The sequence below is a fragment of the Microcaecilia unicolor genome, chromosome 7 (genome assembly GCF_901765095.1).
Source record: "Microcaecilia unicolor chromosome 7, aMicUni1.1, whole genome shotgun sequence".
NCBI classification, from domain to species: Eukaryota; Metazoa; Chordata; class Amphibia; order Gymnophiona; family Siphonopidae; genus Microcaecilia; species Microcaecilia unicolor.
Window position 1 is genome coordinate 278,326,825 of NC_044037.1, and position 20,171 is coordinate 278,346,995.

Genomic DNA, 20,171 nt, shown 5'->3' on the forward strand with positions numbered 1-20,171 from the left:
TGTGTCCCTCATTCTGTACAGCCGGGTGGACAGTGGCGGATGGTGCTACCTGCCTCCAGCAAGAAGCCTAGTTGAATTTAGCTGCATTTAAAGAACATCTTTAACTGTTGCTTTCTGATACACAATTTTTGAAAACAAAAATTCAACATTTCTTTAGTTCAGCAAACCTCCCCTTAGCTCCTTCTCGTCATCAAAGCCAGAAAAAAATTGTGGGTCCTACATGCTTTTGTGGTAGAGAGAAGTAATAGGCATAACATCCTCTCTAGCACTGACCCACAGAAGAACAAGCTAGCCTTTTACGCCTCCTCACACCTTGCGTTAAGCATTTTTTAAAAAATGCACAGAACAAAACCTTGCACTAAGACCTGATCTTCTGCACACTTCTCTACATCTCCTGAATAGGTAATGGTTTCATTACCATGGGATTGAAGTGAGCTGTGTACTAATATCTACTTGAGGCTTTGGGCATAATCAGCTCATGTGCAAAAACATTTCTACATAGGATGCCCACAAAAAGCGAAGCAAAAACAGTAGGCCATTTTACCGCATCGACCCCAGAGAGGAAAGGAAAGCATTTAATTGCTCTTACTTTTGCTTTGGTTTGAAAACTGCAAATCTTCTGCCTTTTCACAACTTAGCCTTACTGATAGATGGGACAGACCGACACTGCTTCTTCACAACTAAGCTCTTCTGATACATGCTTTTAAACTTTAAACAGTCCAATGTTGCTTTCTTTAGCTGCAAGTTCACTTAAATGCATTTCAATTAACATAGGCAGTGCTAGCAGAGTCACTGATTTCTTTAAACACAGTGCAGATGGCTGTTAATTCTGGTTTTTTACTTTGCTTACTGGTGAGCCAGATGAGAAGGGGTCCCTTCTGTGCAGGAGAGGGTATTTAAATTAATCACTATCAAGAATGCAGGCAGACACTGGATTCAGTTTAAACCTCCACGATTTTCTGCTTCTTTCACAAGCTCCACTTATCTAGTAAATGCATTTTAACTTTAACAGATCATCCAACATTGCTTTCCTTATGGCTTCACTAGAATGCAGATCAATTAACATCCAGACAATGTGCAGTTACTGATTTTCCTTTTCTTTTCCACACACTTGACCCTTCTTGTTCTCTTAAAGGCACAGTTGTCCTGCTCCAAACTTTCCTCACAGCTATTCAGTTATAATACTGGATTTTTTACTTACTTTTGAAATGACATTTTAAACTCTTTTTAATAAATATTTCATAAGAAAGAGAACCATTGAATTGACAGCACAGTGTATTTGCAGCAAATAAGAATAAAACCGGAGCAAACTATAAGAAGTGTGGGACAAGTGTCATCAGTGCATTTTTTCTAGCAAAAAAGGTGCCGGTACTCAAATGCAAGGCCACCCTTCAGGGGTGAGGTGATCACTGAGGGACCCACCCCACAATAGCCAGGCCCCCTGCAACCAGTCACAGAATCTATGACAAGACAGAATTGGTGTGTAGAGCCTGAGCTCTTTCATTAAAACTTGGGAAACCATGGGTCAATTTTAGCAGACAATGGAAAAGGTGCCGGTTCTCAGTACCCTCAAGTACCCCCTCAAAAAAGCCGAGTGTCATAGTACCGAAACATCTCAAATACAACTGCTGCATAAAGTAGCTGTGACTGCAGGATTACGGAGTCGCTTCTTTGATTTTTGTTTGTTTTGGTATTCAGTAGCTGGTGTTTTGCAAAATAGGCATTGAGGTTTAAAGTACGTATTCTTTCTACCTTTCTAGTCATTAGTTTCTTGGCTTATGCTCTTATTTGTGGTGTTTGAAAGGTTAAACCACTGTTCCCTGTTTAAGCATTCACTCTACTCAGGATTTTATAATCTTCTATCATATCCCCTCGGAGTTGTCTTTGCTCCAAGCTGAAGAGTCCTAGCCTTTTCAGTCTTCCTTTACAACAGAGACACTGAGTTCCTTTACCATTTTTATTGCCCTTCTCTGAACCTTTTCTAGTTTCACTATATCCTTTTTGAAGTGAGGCAATCAGAATTATATATAATACTCAAGGTGCAGTTGTACCAGGGGCTTATATTGAGGAATAACAATATCCTCAGTTTTGTCCTCCATTCTTTTTTGAATACTCTCTAATATTCTAGCTTTTATAGCAACTGCTGCACGCTGAGCTAAAATTCAACGGATTGTCTACAGTGACTGCAAGATCTTTTTTTCTTGGTTGTTGAATCTTAACCAGCACTTTTGTTTGGATTATTTTTACGTATTTGCATTATTGCTAATAAGATGCCTAGTCTCGCAAGATCCTTCTGTAGATCCATTCAATTCTTTGTCATTTTAGGGGCATACTGTGAAGTTGTGTTGTTTTACTTGTGCTATTTTAGTACAGGTCCCATTTTATACAGTAAGACCTAGTTACTAATAACTATGGTTAACTGTAAAGTAAAATGTCTTTAACAGTAGCCCACGTTGATAACTTCCCCCTTAATGACCCTGAATAAAATTTTACATAAGTAATGCCATACTGGGAAAAGACCAAGGGTCCATCGAGCCCAGCATCCTGTCCACGACAGCGGCCAATCCAGGCCAAGGGCACCTGGCAAGCTTCCCAAACGTACAAACATTCTATACATGTTATTCCTGGGATTTTGGATTTTATGTCATCTGCAGATTTGCTCAATTCACTATTCAGTCCTATCTCCACATCAGTTATAAGTATGCAGGTACTTTTTCCCTCAGGATGTTTTTAAATTAAAAAATGTGCACATACTTCTACTTTGAAAGTTAGTAAACATGTACTTTGTAGCTAATTTGAAAATTGCCCTCGGAAGGCTTTTTTTTTTTTTTTAATGAAAATCTTTCATATTTTTTAAACATTTTACTTCTTTTTTTCAATTTTTTTCTGGTTTATTTTCCCCCTTTTTACATGTTATCTTAAGTTTTCATTTTTAGGAGTGCTTAATAACAGATGCTTGTTATTTAGGGTCCATCTCTCTGTCCTGTTTGCCTGAATGTGGCCAAGGCACGATGATGGTAGGGGACAACAGCAGTTTAAGGCACATAATGTCGATTGCGCCTCTCGAGCTGTAGGTGCGTATAGAGCGGTGATACCCTTCCATACGTCATTAGATGAAATCACAGATTTGATCGAAGCGAGTTTTTCCATCTTGGAACGTTGGGCCGAGGTATGCCGGTTTAAGATCAACAAAGACAAAACTCAGTGTCTTGTGCTCTCGTCCGTCCATGCCAGATTTCCACCAACTCCCTTGTCATTAAAGACCAGACCCTCCCTATTTCACAGAGCCTTAGACTTCTGGGTGTTGAGCTGGACCCTCACCTGCACCTGGATCCGCAAGTGTGAGCGGTCACCAAGCGGATGTTCTAGGCAATGTGGAGGCTGCGGCGTGTTAGGTTTTGTCTCACCAGAGAGCTCTTCCGCACTCTTGTTCACTGGCTAGTTCTATCTCACCCGGACTACTGCAGTGGGATTTGTTCAGGCTGCCAGGAGCATCTACTGAGGAAATTCCAGACTGCCCAGAATACTGCTGCAAGACTCATCTTGGCCAAACCGTGCATGGTTCCTGCGCAGCCCCTAAGTTTCAATCTACACTGGCTACCTGTGAGAGAACGAATCGCATTCAAGATCTGCACTCTGACACACAAAAGAATCTACGGCTTAGCTTCGGAATACATGATTCCTCTGATAGATCTCCCACCTAGAAATGCACAACAGCACGCACCTTTTTACAACTACATTACCCATCTTGCAGGAGTGTTAAATACAAGCTTCTTTTTGCCTCTACTTTCCACTACTCCAGCCCGAAGACTTGGAACGCTCTTCCCCTATACCTAAAATCGCAAGCTGACCACCACCTTTTCATGAAGCTGCTGAAAACATACCTTTTTGAACAAGTGTATTCCATTAGTAATTCTGCTGTTTAGCCATCCTAATTGCTGCTAACGTTTTATCCTTATTCTACTGCTAAATTCATGTGTTGTATCTTTCAACTTTCGTAATTTATGGAAGCCACATTGTGCCTGAATTTGTGGGGAAAATGTGGGGTACAAATGAACCGTAAATAAATAAAGTATTGTTCTGTCCTGCTGCAGGACATGGAAGATGAACATGCACCAAAGGCCCAAGACAACTTATCACCCTGCTATGATACTAACATTAGATTCTGGGCCGGCTTGACTTTAATAAACTTTTATCTGCAGACAGACGAAAGCTGGGTGGGGGATGATGATGATGACGCCACTTGAGGAAAAGGAAGCACACCATTGTGCCAATTTCTTTTATTAAGTGTGTTTTGCAAATAAATGCTGTTATAAGTGCATAAACAGAGTTGGGGAATGACAAAGAAGAGAGAATGCTTACATGTAATTGCAGTAGGACAGATGTCTTGGCACAGTACAAAGTAGTTATCAACTTGCCAATTTATAAAGACGCATTCCCCCGGATTCTATATAGTGCGCCTAGAGATCCTCACCGATTCTATAACCATGCACGCAACTTAATTAGCTTAATAAGCTAGTGAGCGCTGATAACAGCACTTAACAAGCAATAATGAGCGCTAATTGGCACTGATTAGAATTTAGGTACAGAACTTGCTAAGCTTACTGTGTAACAATGTGCGCAAAACTAATGTGCACAGGTAAAAAGGGGTGTGGCTATGGGCATTTCGTGGGCGTTTTGAAATTTACATGCCTAGTTCTAAATCTACGAGCTAGGATTTACGCCACGTTTTTGTTGGTGTAAATGGATGAGCGTAGTTTTAGGCACCTAAATCTAGGCACCGATTATAGAATATTCTTAGTCGACACTGATTTTAGCGCCTTTTTTTTTTTAGGCGCCATATATAGAATCTCCCCCATTGTGCAGAGCAAAATCAAAGTGGCAAGAGAAAAGTGAGATGATGTGTGACTGGGTAGGTGCCTGGATTTTCAGCACCAATTGAGAGAGAATAGGCACTGGTTGCTAAGCTCCTCATTTTACATTGTATAATATGCAAATGACCTTAGGGGTACAGTTTTTCATTTGTGGTTACTTGCTTAATATTTGGGATCTTGCCAGGTATTTGTGACCTGGATTGGCCACTGTTGGAAACAGGATGCTGGGCTTGATGGACCTTTTGGTCTTTCCCAGTATGGCAATACTTATGTACTTATATTTCATCAGATTCCTTAATTATCACTCAATGTATTATTATTATTATTATCTATTACATTTGTACACCGCACTTTCCCACACATGGCAGGCTCAATGCGGCTTACATCATAACAATATAAAGAATAACAAAGTCTTAAGGAATTAAGCATTAGGAGGTAGGCGTAAGGAAGATGGAAAGGAATAGATAAGGGTTAGTAGTAGGATAATAGGAGACATGGTCAGTGTATAAACAGTGGTCGGTAAGAATCATGTGGGCAGGCTTTAGTTATGTTGAATCATTAGGGTAGGCTTTCTTGAAGAGATGGGTCTTCAATGCTTTTCTGAAGGTCAAAAGGCCGTTGATTGTTTGGCTGGATCTTGGTAGCGCATTCCAAAACTGGCTACCCAAAAAGGAAGAATTGGATGCTAAGAAGGATTTGTACTTAATACCTTTACAGTTGGGAAGGAGTAGATTAAGGTAAGTACAGGAAGACATCGAACTGTTTCTGGTTGGGAGGTCGATGAGGTCATTCATGTAGGTGGGAGCTTCTCCATGTAATATCTTGTAAATCATTGTGTGGATTTTAAAATTAATTCTTTCTATGCAAACATATCTGTTTGTTGGTTATACTGCTGTAAATCTTGAGGTCTGAGCACATCTTTTCCCAGCCTATTTTGTTTTCTGATGTTATATACCAGGATTTTAAATCTGTGTCTGGTTGCCGTGCTTTAACAGATATGCAGCATCTATTGATGACATCTTAGAAGAAGAGGAACACTATGCAGATCAGCTGAAAGAATATCTTTTCTATGCTGAAGCTCTGCGGTAAGTGTAAAAATGGTATTCACAGCGGTTTTCTTTCCACTCCATGTTTATCACTACACATTTACGCAGGTCCACATCTCTGTAACACCCTACCTCTTTAACTTCATACTGAACTATCAAAAGTAAAATTCAAAAAAAGATCTCAAAACCTGGCTATCCAATCAAGTGTTTGAACCACTGCACACTAACCTCTCTTATTTTGGTGGGGCACCCCGCCTTTCTTCCGTCACTGTCCCAACCTGTATGCCACCTAATCCCCTCCCCCCCCCCCCCCCCCCCCAACCAACGTCCGATCCTTACCTGAACTTCCTGTCCTTATTTCCAGTTGCTGCTTTTCTCTCTGGTAGGTACCCTACTTTCTCCTAGGCCTATCTCTCCTCTATCCCTCTCAAATTTGTAGTATTGTAAACCACTGAAAAATGTCGTCAGCATCTTCAGCAGTCTATTAAAAAATTTGTAATAAAGGCAATATTGTACATGCCAGCTGATTGATAGGAGTTGTACATCCTTTGGGAAAATAGGTTTTTAAATTTTTATGAAATAAAAAATAAGAGCAGAAACTTCTAATTTGGATAGGTAAACAGTTCTTGATTTTAACACCCAAAAACTTAGAGGCTACGTGGAGGGGCTAATCGAAAGAGGCGCCCAAGTTTTCCTGAGGACGTCCTTGCAGGACGTCCTGGCGAAGGGGCGGGGAAACCCGTATTATTGAAACAAGATGGGCGTCCATCTTTCGTTTCGATAATACAGTCGGGGATGCCCAAATCGCAAAATTTAGGTCGACCTTAGAGATGGTCGTCCCCGATTTTCGGCAATAATGGAAACCGAGGATGCCCATCTCAGAAACAACCAAATCCAAGCCCTTTGGTCGTGGGAGGAGCCAGCATTCGTAGTGCACTTTTCCCCCTGACATGCCAGGACACCAACCGGGCACCCTAGAGGGCACTGCTGTAGACTTCTTAAATTGCTCCCAGGTGCATAGCCCCCTTACCTTGTGTGCTCAGCCCCCCAACCCCCCCCTCAAAACCCACTCCCTACAATTGTACACCACTACCATAGCCCTTATGGGTGAAGGGGGGGTACTTGAAGGGCTCACATTTACCACCACAAGTGTAACAGGTGGGGGGGGGGGGGGGGGATGGGCTTGGGTCTGCCTGCCTGAAGTGCACTTCAGTACCCACTAAAACTGCTCCAGGGACCTGCATACTGCTGTCATGGAGCTGGGTATGATATTTGAGGCTGGCAAAAAATATTTTTAAAGAATTTTTTTGAGGGTGGGAGGGGGTTAGTGACCACTGGGGAAGTAAGGGGAGGTCATCCCCGATTCCCTCCGGTGGTCATCTGGTCAGTTCGGGCACCTTTTCATGACTTGGTCGTAACAAAAAAAGGACCAAGTAAGGTCGTTTATGTGCTCATCAGGGACGCCCTTCTTTTTTCAATTATGGATCAAGGACGCCCATGTGTTAGGCATGCCCAAGTCCTGCCTCCAACACGCCCCCATGAACTTTGGTCGTCGCCGTGACGGAAAGCAGTTGAGGACGCCCAAAATCGGCTTTCGATTATGCCGATTTGGGCGACCCTGTGAGAAGGACGCCCATCTTGCGATTTGTGTTGAAAGATGGGCCCCCTTCTCTTTCGAAAATAAGCCTGAAAGTATCTTTTTAATTTAACTCCTTTAAAACAAGGAGATGCCAAGGTTAAAATTTTAATAGACCAAGAAGCCCTTCCAGACTTCAATAACGCACAATAATTTGATTCCTATCCCTCTAACTATCCACTAAATACATTTTCAAATTTGAAAGAAAAATACTCTTTTATAATCCAGTTTTTAAAGTTTGCAGAACCTTCATCAGACCACTTTGTACTAAGTATGGTTCTATAGTTTTGAAACATCAAATATGTTCCCCTTTCTAGTTAGTTAAAAAAAAAACTGCTGTATATTAGAAGCCACAATAGAAACTGCTATCTAAATGAAATGTATTTGCCAAAATCATACTTTAATGTACTTTGACTCTGGAAGTTAACTTGCAAGTTATGAAATGATGGAGATGATATTAATAGATCGCATATGTAGCAAGGTCAACACTGTTGACCTGTAATTGATGGGCAGAGTCAAAAAGTGGTTTGTAGAGATCTCTCGCTTTTTGGGGGGGGAGGGGAACAGCAGTTTCCTCTTGCTCCTTAGGGTTTCCAGCTTAATCAGAACCAGCCGTGCCTATGGCATGGTTGTCATGATTCTTCATTTTGCAACTTCCCCAGTTTTTAGCCATGTTTTTCAGCACCCCCTTCCCCTCTAAGAGTGACAGCTTTTTGGCTGGGAATTGCAGAACATGGTATGTGTACACTGTGAGTCTGGCTCCCGGGGGGACTTTGCAATGACTGGGGATACTCTCCTTCCTTCCAAGTAGACTTCCTTGTGTCCTTCATGATACTATTAATAAAGACTAGCTTTGCTGTGGAGACATAGCTTGAGAAGTCTCCAGTAGTGCCATTCAGACTTCATACTGCCATGAGATTAAAAGACCCCCCTCTTTTTGTGTGGCCTTCTTTTTTAAGGTTCTACTAGCCTTAAAATAGTGACATGATAACCCAGTTAGCCCAATAAAATGTTTGGTTTTTTGGGGCATCTTATTAATATGTTGTAAAATCTTCACTTTGGTGACCACACTGAGAAAGGATCTTTCCATATCATCAAGCTGATCAATCCATAGACTGGTGGGTTGTGTCCATCTACCAGCAGGTGGAGATAGAGAGCAAACTTTTGCCTCCCTATATGTGGTCATGTGCTGCCGGAAACTCCCCAGTATGTTCTCTATCTCAGCAGGTGGTGGTCACACACAGCAGCAGCTCTGGCTAGGCCTCCAAGCCTAATTTTTAGGTTTTGTTCAGTACCTGGGGTTGAGGGCTCTTTTGAGCAAGTGCAAACCTGGTGGTGCCAGGTCCCTCCTTTTCTCCCCCCTCCCGCTGGCCACATCTAATGGCAAAGAGAAGGTACCAAATGGAATATTTTACATGCAGATGAAAAGGCATCACTCAAAACTAGCTGATAGCCTTTTGAACGTAAATTTGACATGCAGTGTTGGATTTTACATTTAAATTACGAATTAAGGAGTAATTGTAATGTGACAGTTTCTTAGATGATGCCTTTTGATTTTCTGACTGATTACAACAATAAACTGCATTTAGACTGAGAGGAAAGAGATGCTTGTTAAAGTTTGCATCAGCTGTCAAAGGAAGAAAGTAGCAAAATAAAGTATTATATATCCAGTCTTTCAATATTTGTGATTTTAGGGCAGTGTGCAGGAAACATGAGCTGATGCAGTATGATTTGGAGATGGCAGCTCTGGATCTGGCCACTAAAAAACAGCAGTGTGAGGAGCTGGCGACAGGGGTAGGTCTCTTTTCTTTTTCCTTATCCAGGTCCCGGGTTCTGGAGAGCCAGACTACTTAAGAAGTGAAGCCAGACTACTTAAGAAGTGACACATAAATGGCATTTAATGTGTAGCTTGCTGACACTGTTCTGAGGTAACGCAGTGTAGTGATTCTGAATCATTTACAGAAGATGATTTATAGTATTTGCACAGGCCAGGCTTCATGAAGCACTTATCAGTCAAGTGCAAATGCGGAACTGCAATCTTTGCTAAAGGCTGTTTGAAGTAAAATAGGCATTGCACGGGACTGTAATGACGATGGCATAAATTGTACAAAGACTGTATAGGAAAAAAAAAGACAGATGTTTTTGTCTTAGGTCTTAAAATCTATAAACCCACCTAGGTATGGTCTAAAATGCACTCACTGGCCTTTCTGTGAAATTGCTGTTCCCTCCAGCCTCATATTTTGAACCCTTGTTCTAGACCTACCTTTTAACTAAAATATTTCTTTCTTTTTGTGCATGTTTGAGTTATTGGAATCTCTGTTATTCCCACTCTTCTTTTTCTCCTCCATGGTATGCATAGTAGGTCCTTACATGTTACCGTGCATATTTTGTGAGAGACACCCTTTGAATTGCCTCAGTTCTGTCTTTCGAGGATGTGGCTTCTAAAACTGGACCAAATATAATAATCATCAGATTCCCTTTCAGTTTGGTGTCATCCATACATCAGTCACAGGATTCTGCTGGTTTATGTGTCCCAAATGCACAAGAAGCCATCATGAGTTTGAATTAAACTTTGCAGTCATATTGAGCCCCATTTTGCACAGGATGTCTTCCCCACCCCCACATTTTATAAAAGCTTATTTTCTGAGGACAAGCAGGCCATTAATTCTCACAAGTTGCCCGGTCTGGGGCTTATAACAAGCTTAACAGAGCTTTATGGAGGGTGAGACAAGCTCCACCGCGCATGCGTAAGTGTATTTCCGCCCACCACAAGGGCATGGTTACCATAGTTGTTATTCTACTACCATGAGGAGAGGTTGCATTTGTAATTTCTCTTCACTCCCAGTCTGGAAGAGCCTCGTGTTTTGGTGCCTTTTTGACTTTTTTCGTGATTTTTTGCTGTGCCTGTTTCAGGTCTTTGGTTCTCTCCCTGCACACTTTTAGTTCGTTTTTGCCCAATTTTAAGTTTCCTTTATTTTTTGTGACTTAGGTCGCGTTTAGGCTTCATCTTCAGTCAGGTCTTTCCCTTGACTTTTTTCTGGTGCCTTGCCCCTTTTTTCAGGTACCATCTCGTCTTTTGATTTGGCTGTGGAGGTTTTTCCGTCCATGTCCACTAAAGTACCCAGTGGCTTTATGTGCTGTACCCGGTGCAATCGGACAATCTCTGGCAAAGACATGACCACTGGGAGCAGTAGTGCATCAAGTGGGTCTCCACCTGTCTCGATGCCGACTGCTGAGCAGGGACCCCGGGACCGGCTGGTGTCAGACCAGACCCCGAGGTGACGTGAGGATTTGACGTCGTCCTTGTCGGCACCGATGAGTCCCAATGCCGAGCTCTGGACGAAGGCCAAGAAGCATTGGCATCGGTTGTCCTCAATTCATGGTGCTGGGACCTCCGGAGCATTGAGGAATTCGGCACCCAAGAAGCGTCTGCAAGGAGGGTCGCTCCCACTCTATTCAGGAGGTACCGATCCATCTATCTCCAGGCAGCCAGGACCCAACTTCCATCTTGTCCCCACAGTTCTGCATCCTGTCTCGGAGCCAGCACCTCAGTCTTTCCTGGTGCCTGCCCTCAATGAGCGTATCCAGGCCTTGCTCCTTGAGCTGCTGGATGGCCTTTTGCAATGGTGTGCATCAGTATCTGGGGTACTTGTGCCTGCCATGCCACCCCATTTGTCCCATGGCCTGTGGTGCAGCCTCTGATGTTGGAGCCACGTGTGGCCCTGGTGTCGACTGCCACCTAAGCCTGTATCCCCTCGATGTCGGTGGAGGAAGCTTCGCCAGAGTCTAGGCAGGAGCTGACTCCTTGACGCCCCTCTCAAGGACATGGCTTCTCTAAGTTGCGGTGTTTGTCTGACACCAATGAAGAATGCTCATGGAAGTCAGAGGAGGATCCAAGGTACTTTTTTGAAGAAGAGTCCTATGGCATCCCCTCTGAGCCTTCCCCTCCGCTTGAAAGGAGAAACGTTTGTTAAGGAAATGGCTGAGGCTATTCCATTTCATTTGGAGGTGGAGGATGAGGCTAGGACTAAGATGCTCAAGGTCCTGGACTATGAGTCTCCTCCCAGGATCTCTGCTGAAAAGCATAGCAATGCGCAGACTCTCATGGCTGCATGTTTCTGACTTGGAACAGTCAGTTCAGCAGAGGTTGGTGGATGCCCCATGCTGGGGGAATAACCATTTTAGAGAGAAGGTTGAGGAAGTCACTGACCAAATCAAGAAGTACACTGATACCATCAATTCTCTGTCCCACCAGGCGCCTTCTGCATCTGCCTCCTCATCTAGGAGGTCTTTTGGCAAGTTGCCCAGGCTGGGATTGACCCTAGAGGGTCATGTCAAAGCTCACAATGTCAGAGCCATGGCTGCATTGGTAGCCCACTTGTGGTCAGCCTCCATTGAAAAAATTTGCAAGGTTGCGACGTGGTCTTCAGTCCACACATTCACATCTCATTACTGCCTTGACCAGGATACCCAACGCGACAGTCGGTTTGGGAAGACAGTGTTGCAGAATCTGTGGTCTAGAATCCAATTCCACCCCTAGGCCCATTTTATTCTGTTCCAGGCTGCACTCTCACTCAGTTTGTATATAGTTTCAGGTTAATCTGAGTTACATCCTCACCATTGCGAGGCCCAATCGACCAATGTTTGTTGTTTTCGGTGAGCCTGGATGCTAGGGATACCCCACTTGTGAGAATTAATAGCCTGCTTGTCCTTGGAGAAAGAGAAGGTACTTACTTGTAGCAGGTATTCTCCAAGGACAGCAGACCTTATATTCTCACAAACCCTCCCACCTCCCCTTGGATTTGTCTCCTATTGTTTCCTTTTTTTAATATGCTGTAGTATTTAACTGTGTGTGCTCTCGCGGAGGGCGGGAAGGCACTTGCACTTGAGCGGTGGAGCATGTCGTACATTCCACAAAGCTCTGTTAAGCTTCTTAAAAGCTCCAGACTGGGCAACAAAGCACCACATTACTCACTTGTGAGAATATAAGGCCTACTGTCCTTGGAGAATACCTGCTTCAGGTAACTATCTTCGCTTTACAAGTGTCACCTTGTAAAGCAGTTAAAACCTTATTTGAATGAGACAGCTCTTGCTGAGTCAAGAATGTCTTGGTTGCAAGTTATTTAAAATATGGCAGCAAGGATGTTGACAGGGCTGTTGAAGAGAGAAAGTGCTTCATTGGCTGCAGGTAGGGCCTACAATTCAAATTAATAACTTTGGACCTTTACTGCACCATCAGCAACCAAAATTTTTGTTGGAGTGATTTGGTTGGTATGTATCACTGCTCTCTTGGCCAAGCCAGGTACTTGTGACCTGGCTTGGTCACTTTTTTCCAAACAGAATACTGGGCTAGATGGACCTTTGGTTTTCCAACAGGATACTGGGCTAGGTGGACCATTGGTCTGACCCAGTATGGTTACTCTTATGTTCTTATGAGAGTGGTTGTTGAATGTGCATTCTATAAATGTGATGAGGAGAGCTGTCCCTCAAGTTTTTTCCCCTCCTGATTTCCCCTGTTATTGTATATATGTCACAGTGAATGGTTTCTTATCATGAAACAAAATGTAATATTAGACAAAGGGAACCTGAGTAAACACATTACAGTTTTTAAATTATTACTTCATTTATTTAATGAACAAGTTATCCAAAAGCCATATCACCTGTGCAAAAAAGTAACTGCCCTCTGTACTTAACTGGTTGCACTACCTGTATCAGCAATAATTGCAACCAAATGCTTCCTATAATTTGATATCAGTCTTTCACATCACTTTTGAGGAATCTTGGCCCACTTTTCTTTGCAGAGCTGCTTTAATTCAGACACATTCTCGTTTCAGATCTTCTGCAGCATATCTTTTGGGTTCAAGTCAGGACATTGACTAGGCCAATCCAAAACTTAAATTTTGTTTCTCCTCAGCCATTCAGATGTAGACTGGCTTTTGTATTTTGGATCATTGTCTTCCTGCATAACCTAATTACACTTCACGTCATGGACAAATAACTGGACTTGTCTCCTTAAGAATTTTCTGGTACAGTGCAGAATTCATGGTTCCTTCAATAATGGCAAGTTTTCTAGGTTCTGAGGCAGCAAAACATCCAGGGGCGTAGCCAAAGCTCAAGGTGGTGGGGGGGGGGGCACATTTTGGTCGCCGCCGCCCTCCCCACCTCCTGCTGTCCACTGCCGCCGCTGTAACATCTTGGCTGGCAGGGGTCCCCAACCCCCGCCAGCTGAAGCACCACCGCTGCAAATACATTGGCTGGCGGGGGTCCCCAACCCTCAGCAGCTGAAGACTTCATCCATTGCTGGTCTCCAGCGCCCCGCATTGTCTGCTCTTCTTTTTCTTCTCACGTTCGGCATGCTTCTTTTGGTGAAACTAAGCACGCTCAACTTCACTAAAAGGAGCGTGCCTGACATGAGGGGAAGAGAGAGCAGGGCAAGCAATGTGGCAGCGCTGCCGCAGACCAGCGCTGGACAAAGTCTTCAACTGGTGGGGGTTGGGGACCCCTGCCAGCCAACTAGGGGCCCAGAGCAAATTTGGGGGGCCCAGTCCACCGTGGCCCCACCTAGCAACACCACTGAAAACATCCCCACACCATTACATTATCACCATGATGATCTTACTACGGAATGCTGTATTTGCTTTACTGCAGACATAATGGGACCTATGTTTTTGTTTTTGTTTTTTTGTTACATTTGTACCCCGCGCTTTCCCACTCATGGCAGGCTCAATGCGGCTTACATGGGGCAATGGAGGGTTAAGTGACTTGCCCAGAGTCACACGGAGCTGCCGTGCCTGAAGTGGGAATCAAACTCAGTTCCTCAGGACCAAAGTCCACCACCCTAACCACTAGGCCACTTATCCAAAGAGTTCCACTTTTGACTCATCTGTCCATAGAGCTGTAGCCTGGATCAAACAGTTAAGCTGTAGAATTTGTGCTCTTATATGGATCACTTGTAACTTTTCTTTTCCCCCCGTATTTATTTTTTCCTATTTATTGCATACTCTGTAAACCACTATGTCAGCCACACCTAACTGTGATATATCCAATTCTAAATAAACTGTAAATGGCATTATCCCCGAAGGCTTAGGGATCATCCAGGTGTATTTTTGTTAAAGTGAGATGAGCATTGATGTTACTCTTGGATAGCAGTGGTTTCCACCTTGCTGCTCTCATATGAATCCCATTTTTACCCAGTCATTTTCTTATTATGGAGTCATGAGCATTAAGCTTAGCTGAGTCTAGAGAGAGGCCTATAGTTCTTTGGATGTTGTTTTGGGATGTTTAGTGACTTTTCTGGATGAGTTGTCACGGCACTCTTGGAGTAATTTTGGCAGGCCAGCCACTCCTGAGAAGATTTACCACTATTCCAAGTTGTCTCTATTTATTTTATTTTTGTTACATTTGTTCCCTGCGCTTTCCCACTCATGGCAGGCTTAATGCGGCTTACATGGGGCAATGGAGGGTTAAGTGACTTGCCCAGAGTCACAAGGAGCTGCCTGTGCCTGAAGTGGGAATCGAACTCAGTTCCTCAGTTCCCCAAGACCAAAGTCCACCACCCTAACCACTAGGCCACTCCTCCATTTGGAGATAATGTCGCTCTCACTGTGGTTTGGTGGAGTCTCAGAGTTTAGAAATGGCTTTGTAAACCTTTCCATACTGATATATTTCAACAACTTCTTTTCTGATCTCTTCTGGAATTTCCTTTGATTGTGGCATAGTGTTCTTGTTAAAACCTTGAGGTAACTACTTCACTGTCACAGTAAGGTCCAGTATATAGTGAGGTTTACATTCAGCAGGATTGGCTGTGTTCAATCAGCTGAACCTAATCAATTAAATTAGGTCCCATTGGTTGATTGAATAAGGGGCAGTTACTTTTTCATATAAAGTAATAATTTAAAAACGGTGTTTACTCATGTTCCCTTTGTCTAATATTACAGGTGGGGGAAGAGAGGTTGGTGGTTGGGAGGTGAGGATAGTGGAGGGCAGACTTATACGGTCTGTGCCAGAGGTGGGAGGCGGAACTACTGCTGGGCAGACTTGTACAGTCTGTGCCCTGAAAAAGACAGGTACAAATCAAGGTAAGGTATACACATATGAGTTTATCTTGTTGGGCAGACTGGATGGACCATGCAGGTCTTTTTCTGCCGTCATCTACTATGTTACTATGTTACATTTTGTTTAAAGATCAGAAACCATTCACTGTAACGTATATATAAAAATAGGGTAAATCAGGAGGGGTGGAAAAACTTTTTCCACACTACTGTATAGTTCTCACAAGTGAATGGCATCATTCAACGGAGCTGGGGTCAGAGACATAGTAAGCAAAGATGTCCAGGCTGCCAGAGCTTTCCAGAATGGCAGATATTCAAGGCTTTTTGTCACAGTTTTTCTTTTTCCATGGGGCCCAAAGAAAGGTCATGTTTCTGTTTAGTCTGCAGGTGAGGTAACTCCCTCCCCCCTCCCCCTATATGCTATTTTCGGAACTTTTGTTACATTTTTTTTGTTGAGTTGCCATCTTTCATATCCTTTTTTCTTCTTTAGAAGATCCTGATTAGGATTTTCTGTTGAGTAGTTGTTCTCTTGATTTTTAGTGCAACTACAGTCTGCCCCAGCAACAAGAAGCTTCACAGAGATTATTTTTCAACATTGAATCATTTGATGTTTATTTTATGACTGAAGTCCCAGAAACTGAAGACTCCTAATAGCTTCAAGATATGCAAGTGGTATGCCACGGTGATGCTTGTCACTGATGCCCCAAATTCTGCCTGGCATACCTCAGACCCAAGCATGGCATCCCTTAGCATTAGCACCAGACTAGTCCAGGAATTGTAGGCTTTGTGGCCTTCTCTTTTGTTTTATGGTTCTTGTAATGGTCGCTTCTGCTGCTAGGACATTGTTTCATGTCCAGATTATGATTGATTAGATTATGTGCCTCCCGAGATAGGTAGGAGCGCTGAAACATGTCAAGCTTAGGCTTGAATTGAAACTTGACTGGACTTTTGTGAGCTTCGTGTGGCTTTAATTCTTCAGTGGGCTGATTACTTTTTTTTTTTTTTTTTAATTTTAGTTCATTTCCTTAAAATAAAAATTTTTTGGTCACTGTTAGCCTGGGATCCCTCCACTTTTTCTTACTTACATTGACCTTTGTGGTTGAACTTTTCCTCGCCTTTTGTGTGCTGATTTTATTTTATTTTTTTTTATTTTTGTTACATTTGTACCTTGCGCTTTCCCACTCACTGCAGGCTCAATGCGGCTTACATATTGTATACAGGTACTTATTTGTACCTGGGGCAATGGAGGGTTAAGTGACTTGCCCAGAGTCACAAGGAGCTGCCTGTGCCTGAAGTGGGAATCGAACTCAGTTCCTCAGTTCCCCAGGACCAAAGTCCACCACCCTAACCACTAGGCCACTCCTCCACACAATCCTTAGTCGATTGGTACATTTTAGCAAATAAAACCATTGTAGCTTTTGTAATGTCACTTGAGCAACCGTAGAAGTGTGTTATAAAGTATACATCATGTATTTATACTCTTCTCTGGTTACCTCTAGACTGTGCGGACCTTCTCTTTGAAAGGGATGACCAGCAAGTTGTTTGGACAGGAAACTCCAGAGCAAAGAGAAGCAAAGATAAAAGCATTAGAAGAACAGATAGAAGAAGAAGAGAAACAGTTGAAGGCTAAAAACCTGGAGAGCAGGTACAATTGCTGCTGCAGTATCAGCAGGATTAGTTTCATTAAATATTGAAACGTTTCATATTGCTTTTATAATTCATTGAAGGTTAGTACTAGCTGTGCAGCGTCACATAGTTTGAATATAGTGATGCTAAAGTTGTTTAACCTCATACTTGTAATGCAATTCTGTACATGGTGACAAATCTTTCAGACACAAAGTTTTAGTTTTAAACAATTTTTATTGATGACTAGCTGTACATCACAAATAACAAGCAAAATCTTTAGCCTCAGTACAATTTGGCCAACAATATAAACAGTTTGGTAAAAGAACTTTAATGTTTATAATAGAAGAAAAACCTCCCCCCAACCGTAGCCCGCCAACCTCTAGCCCCCTATGCTCTCCTACCCTTCCCTCCCTATTACCCCCCTACCTACCCCCACCCTACGTCCCCCTAGGCTTGTGCTCTGATAGCCCAGGGGAATCCCCCCCCCTAGGAACCTTAATGGTTTAACAGCTTAATCTTCAATAGATCCCTATAAAGCTCAGTATTATATAGTATTGAGGAGCAAACTTCTCCCCCGGGGACTCCAGATCTGCGTGAATCGTACCATGCGTTTCGGGGATCCCTTCGCCTCGCTTGCCTCCCACAATGCCAGCATATGCACCTGATTCCTCCAGTGTCAAAAAGCCGGTGGCTCCGGCACTGTCCAATACTGTAGGATATTTTTCCGGACCACCAGGTTCAATTTTCGACACAGGAGGTGAGCCCCTCTAGACAAAAAGCAGAAGGCCAAGGGCGTATCCAGCACGAATTGGTCCCAGGTCCCAGTTACATCTCTGCCCAGCATTTTGATCATAAATCTCCTAATACGCTCCCAAAATGCCTGTACCCCGGGGCAAGCCCAGAATGCATGAAAAAATGAATGAGGTTGGTGGCCACACTTGACGTACGCACTATCCCCCGAGGGTCCCACATGGGCTAGCTGCTGTCTAGTCATATATGCTTGCATGACTACCCTGTAACCACATTCTCGCAATCTCTCGTCTAGCGTGAGGCTTGGACTACCCCGTAGCGTAGCCCCAACATCCCATCCCACCAAAACGGAACCCGATTCTCTTTCTCACCTGTCTTTAACTACCGAATAATTTTTTGGGGGATCCCTTTTTACTAACGACCTGTGAAGTCCCGAGACCGACAGCTCCATGATCTCCGTTTCCTAAAAGAATTGTCTCACCCTATGCCCGAGGCGAGCTCCCAATAGGGATTGGTCTAATGCAGCAATATAATGTTTAACTTGGGCATACGCATAGCAATTCCCCCAATCTTGGTCTGCAACTCTCCGTATTCTAGTATAACTCCCTCCCTTCCCAGCAAGTGCTCCACCCTTGTAATGCCATGCCTCTCCCAAGAGAGGAACGTGGGGTTACCAATGCCCGGCTCAAAGGCAATGTTGCCTCTAATGGTCAATTGGTCAGACGCTAATGAGCTCCCCCCCCCAACCTCTTCACCAACATCCCCCATACCTCCCGTAGTGGGCGGAGCAACATACAATGCTTAAAGTGGCATGGGAGTTGGCTAGGGAGGTGGTGCAATAGTGAGAAGAAATCGTAAGGAGCGAAATATTCCTGTTCTAAATCAGTCGGAGTGAACACCTGGGATTGGCAAAACCAGTCCCCCAGGTGACACAGTAAGCAGGCTTGATTATACAGATACAAATCGGGAAGCCCCAAACCTCCCTGCGCCCAGCCTCCCAGCATAAGAGATAAATGTACCTTGGGCTTCTTACCAGCCCAACAAAACCTACTAAAGACCCTCTAGATGCTTTTCAGATCTTTCTGTAGAAGACGGAGTGGGAGTCCCCCCAGGACTGGGAGAGGGACACCCCCCTCTCTCTCCCACTAACACTGTTGTCTGCTGCAATTCTATAAGAAGAGGAAACCGAGTCCTTTACTCTCCTGAGGCCTGATCCTCTGGCCTGACGTCCGGAACGTCCCTTTGCCACGGCACGCCCTTGAGTAAGAAGGAAGTTACATCAGAAGGAGGGCAGGCCATGGCACAGAAAAATTCTGGCGTCAGTGCAGCGGATCAGGTCTCAGGCAAGTAAGTGTGCTGACAGAGTGTTAGTGGGAGAGGAGGGGTGTGGAACCCTGGGGAGTATTGAGGCGAGAGAGGGATGTCAGGTACGCTATATGGGAAGGAAGTACTGGGCCGCCCCCCCCTCTTTCTCTGGTGAGAGGAATCGGACGGTAAAAAGTTGCCAGTATGCTGTACCGGTGAATACCGGAACAAAAAATGCCCTGCTGTTAAAGACATTAATAAATTATATTGAGGTACTCAGTGGAAATATTTAGGTATCTTTAAATATGACAGCACAATAATTTTCTTTTGCAGTTTGCAAAGGTCTTGTTCTGTTGGTGTTTGCACCCTTTATTTCTAACTGTGCTGATCAAAGTGTTTCACAGAGAAGAGATGTACAATATGTGTCTCTTGAAGGATAAACCTCCTCTCCCTAAATGATTTGGTTTACCCTCATTTTGCATGTTTCCTGATTTATGTTTCAACAATTTTATTGAAGACAAAATAGCATGAAATCTGTACATAGGAAGCACTTGATATAACTAAAACACATAACTAGCAGTCAGCCCCTCAACGCTGAAGTATACAGTGGGGGAAATAAGTATTTGATCCCTTGCTGATTTTGTAAGTGTGCCCACTGACAAAGACATGAGCAGCCCATAATTGAAGGGTAGGTTATTGGTAACAGTGAGAGATAGCACATCACAAATTAAATCCGGAAAATCACATTGTGGAAAGTATATGAATTTATTTGCATTCTGCAGAGGGAAATAAGTATTTGATCCCTCTGGCAAACAAGACCTAATACTTGGTGGCAAAACCCTTGTTGGCAAGCACAGCGGTCAGACGTCTTCTGTAGTTGATG

General features: G+C 43.5%; 1 protein-coding gene across 1 annotated transcript in view; it reads left to right on the plus strand.

Moving 5' to 3' along the window:
- Nucleotides 1-20,171, plus strand: part of SNX4 (sorting nexin 4) — a 131,974-nt gene that overhangs the window by 98,583 nt on the left and 13,220 nt on the right. Inside the window, exons 10-12 of the mRNA XM_030209506.1 lie at nt 5,870-5,959; nt 9,251-9,350; nt 17,107-17,252. Of these exons, the coding sequence (XP_030065366.1) occupies nt 5,870-5,959; nt 9,251-9,350; nt 17,107-17,252 (336 nt within the window). The remainder of the gene's footprint in view (nt 1-5,869; nt 5,960-9,250; nt 9,351-17,106; nt 17,253-20,171) is intronic.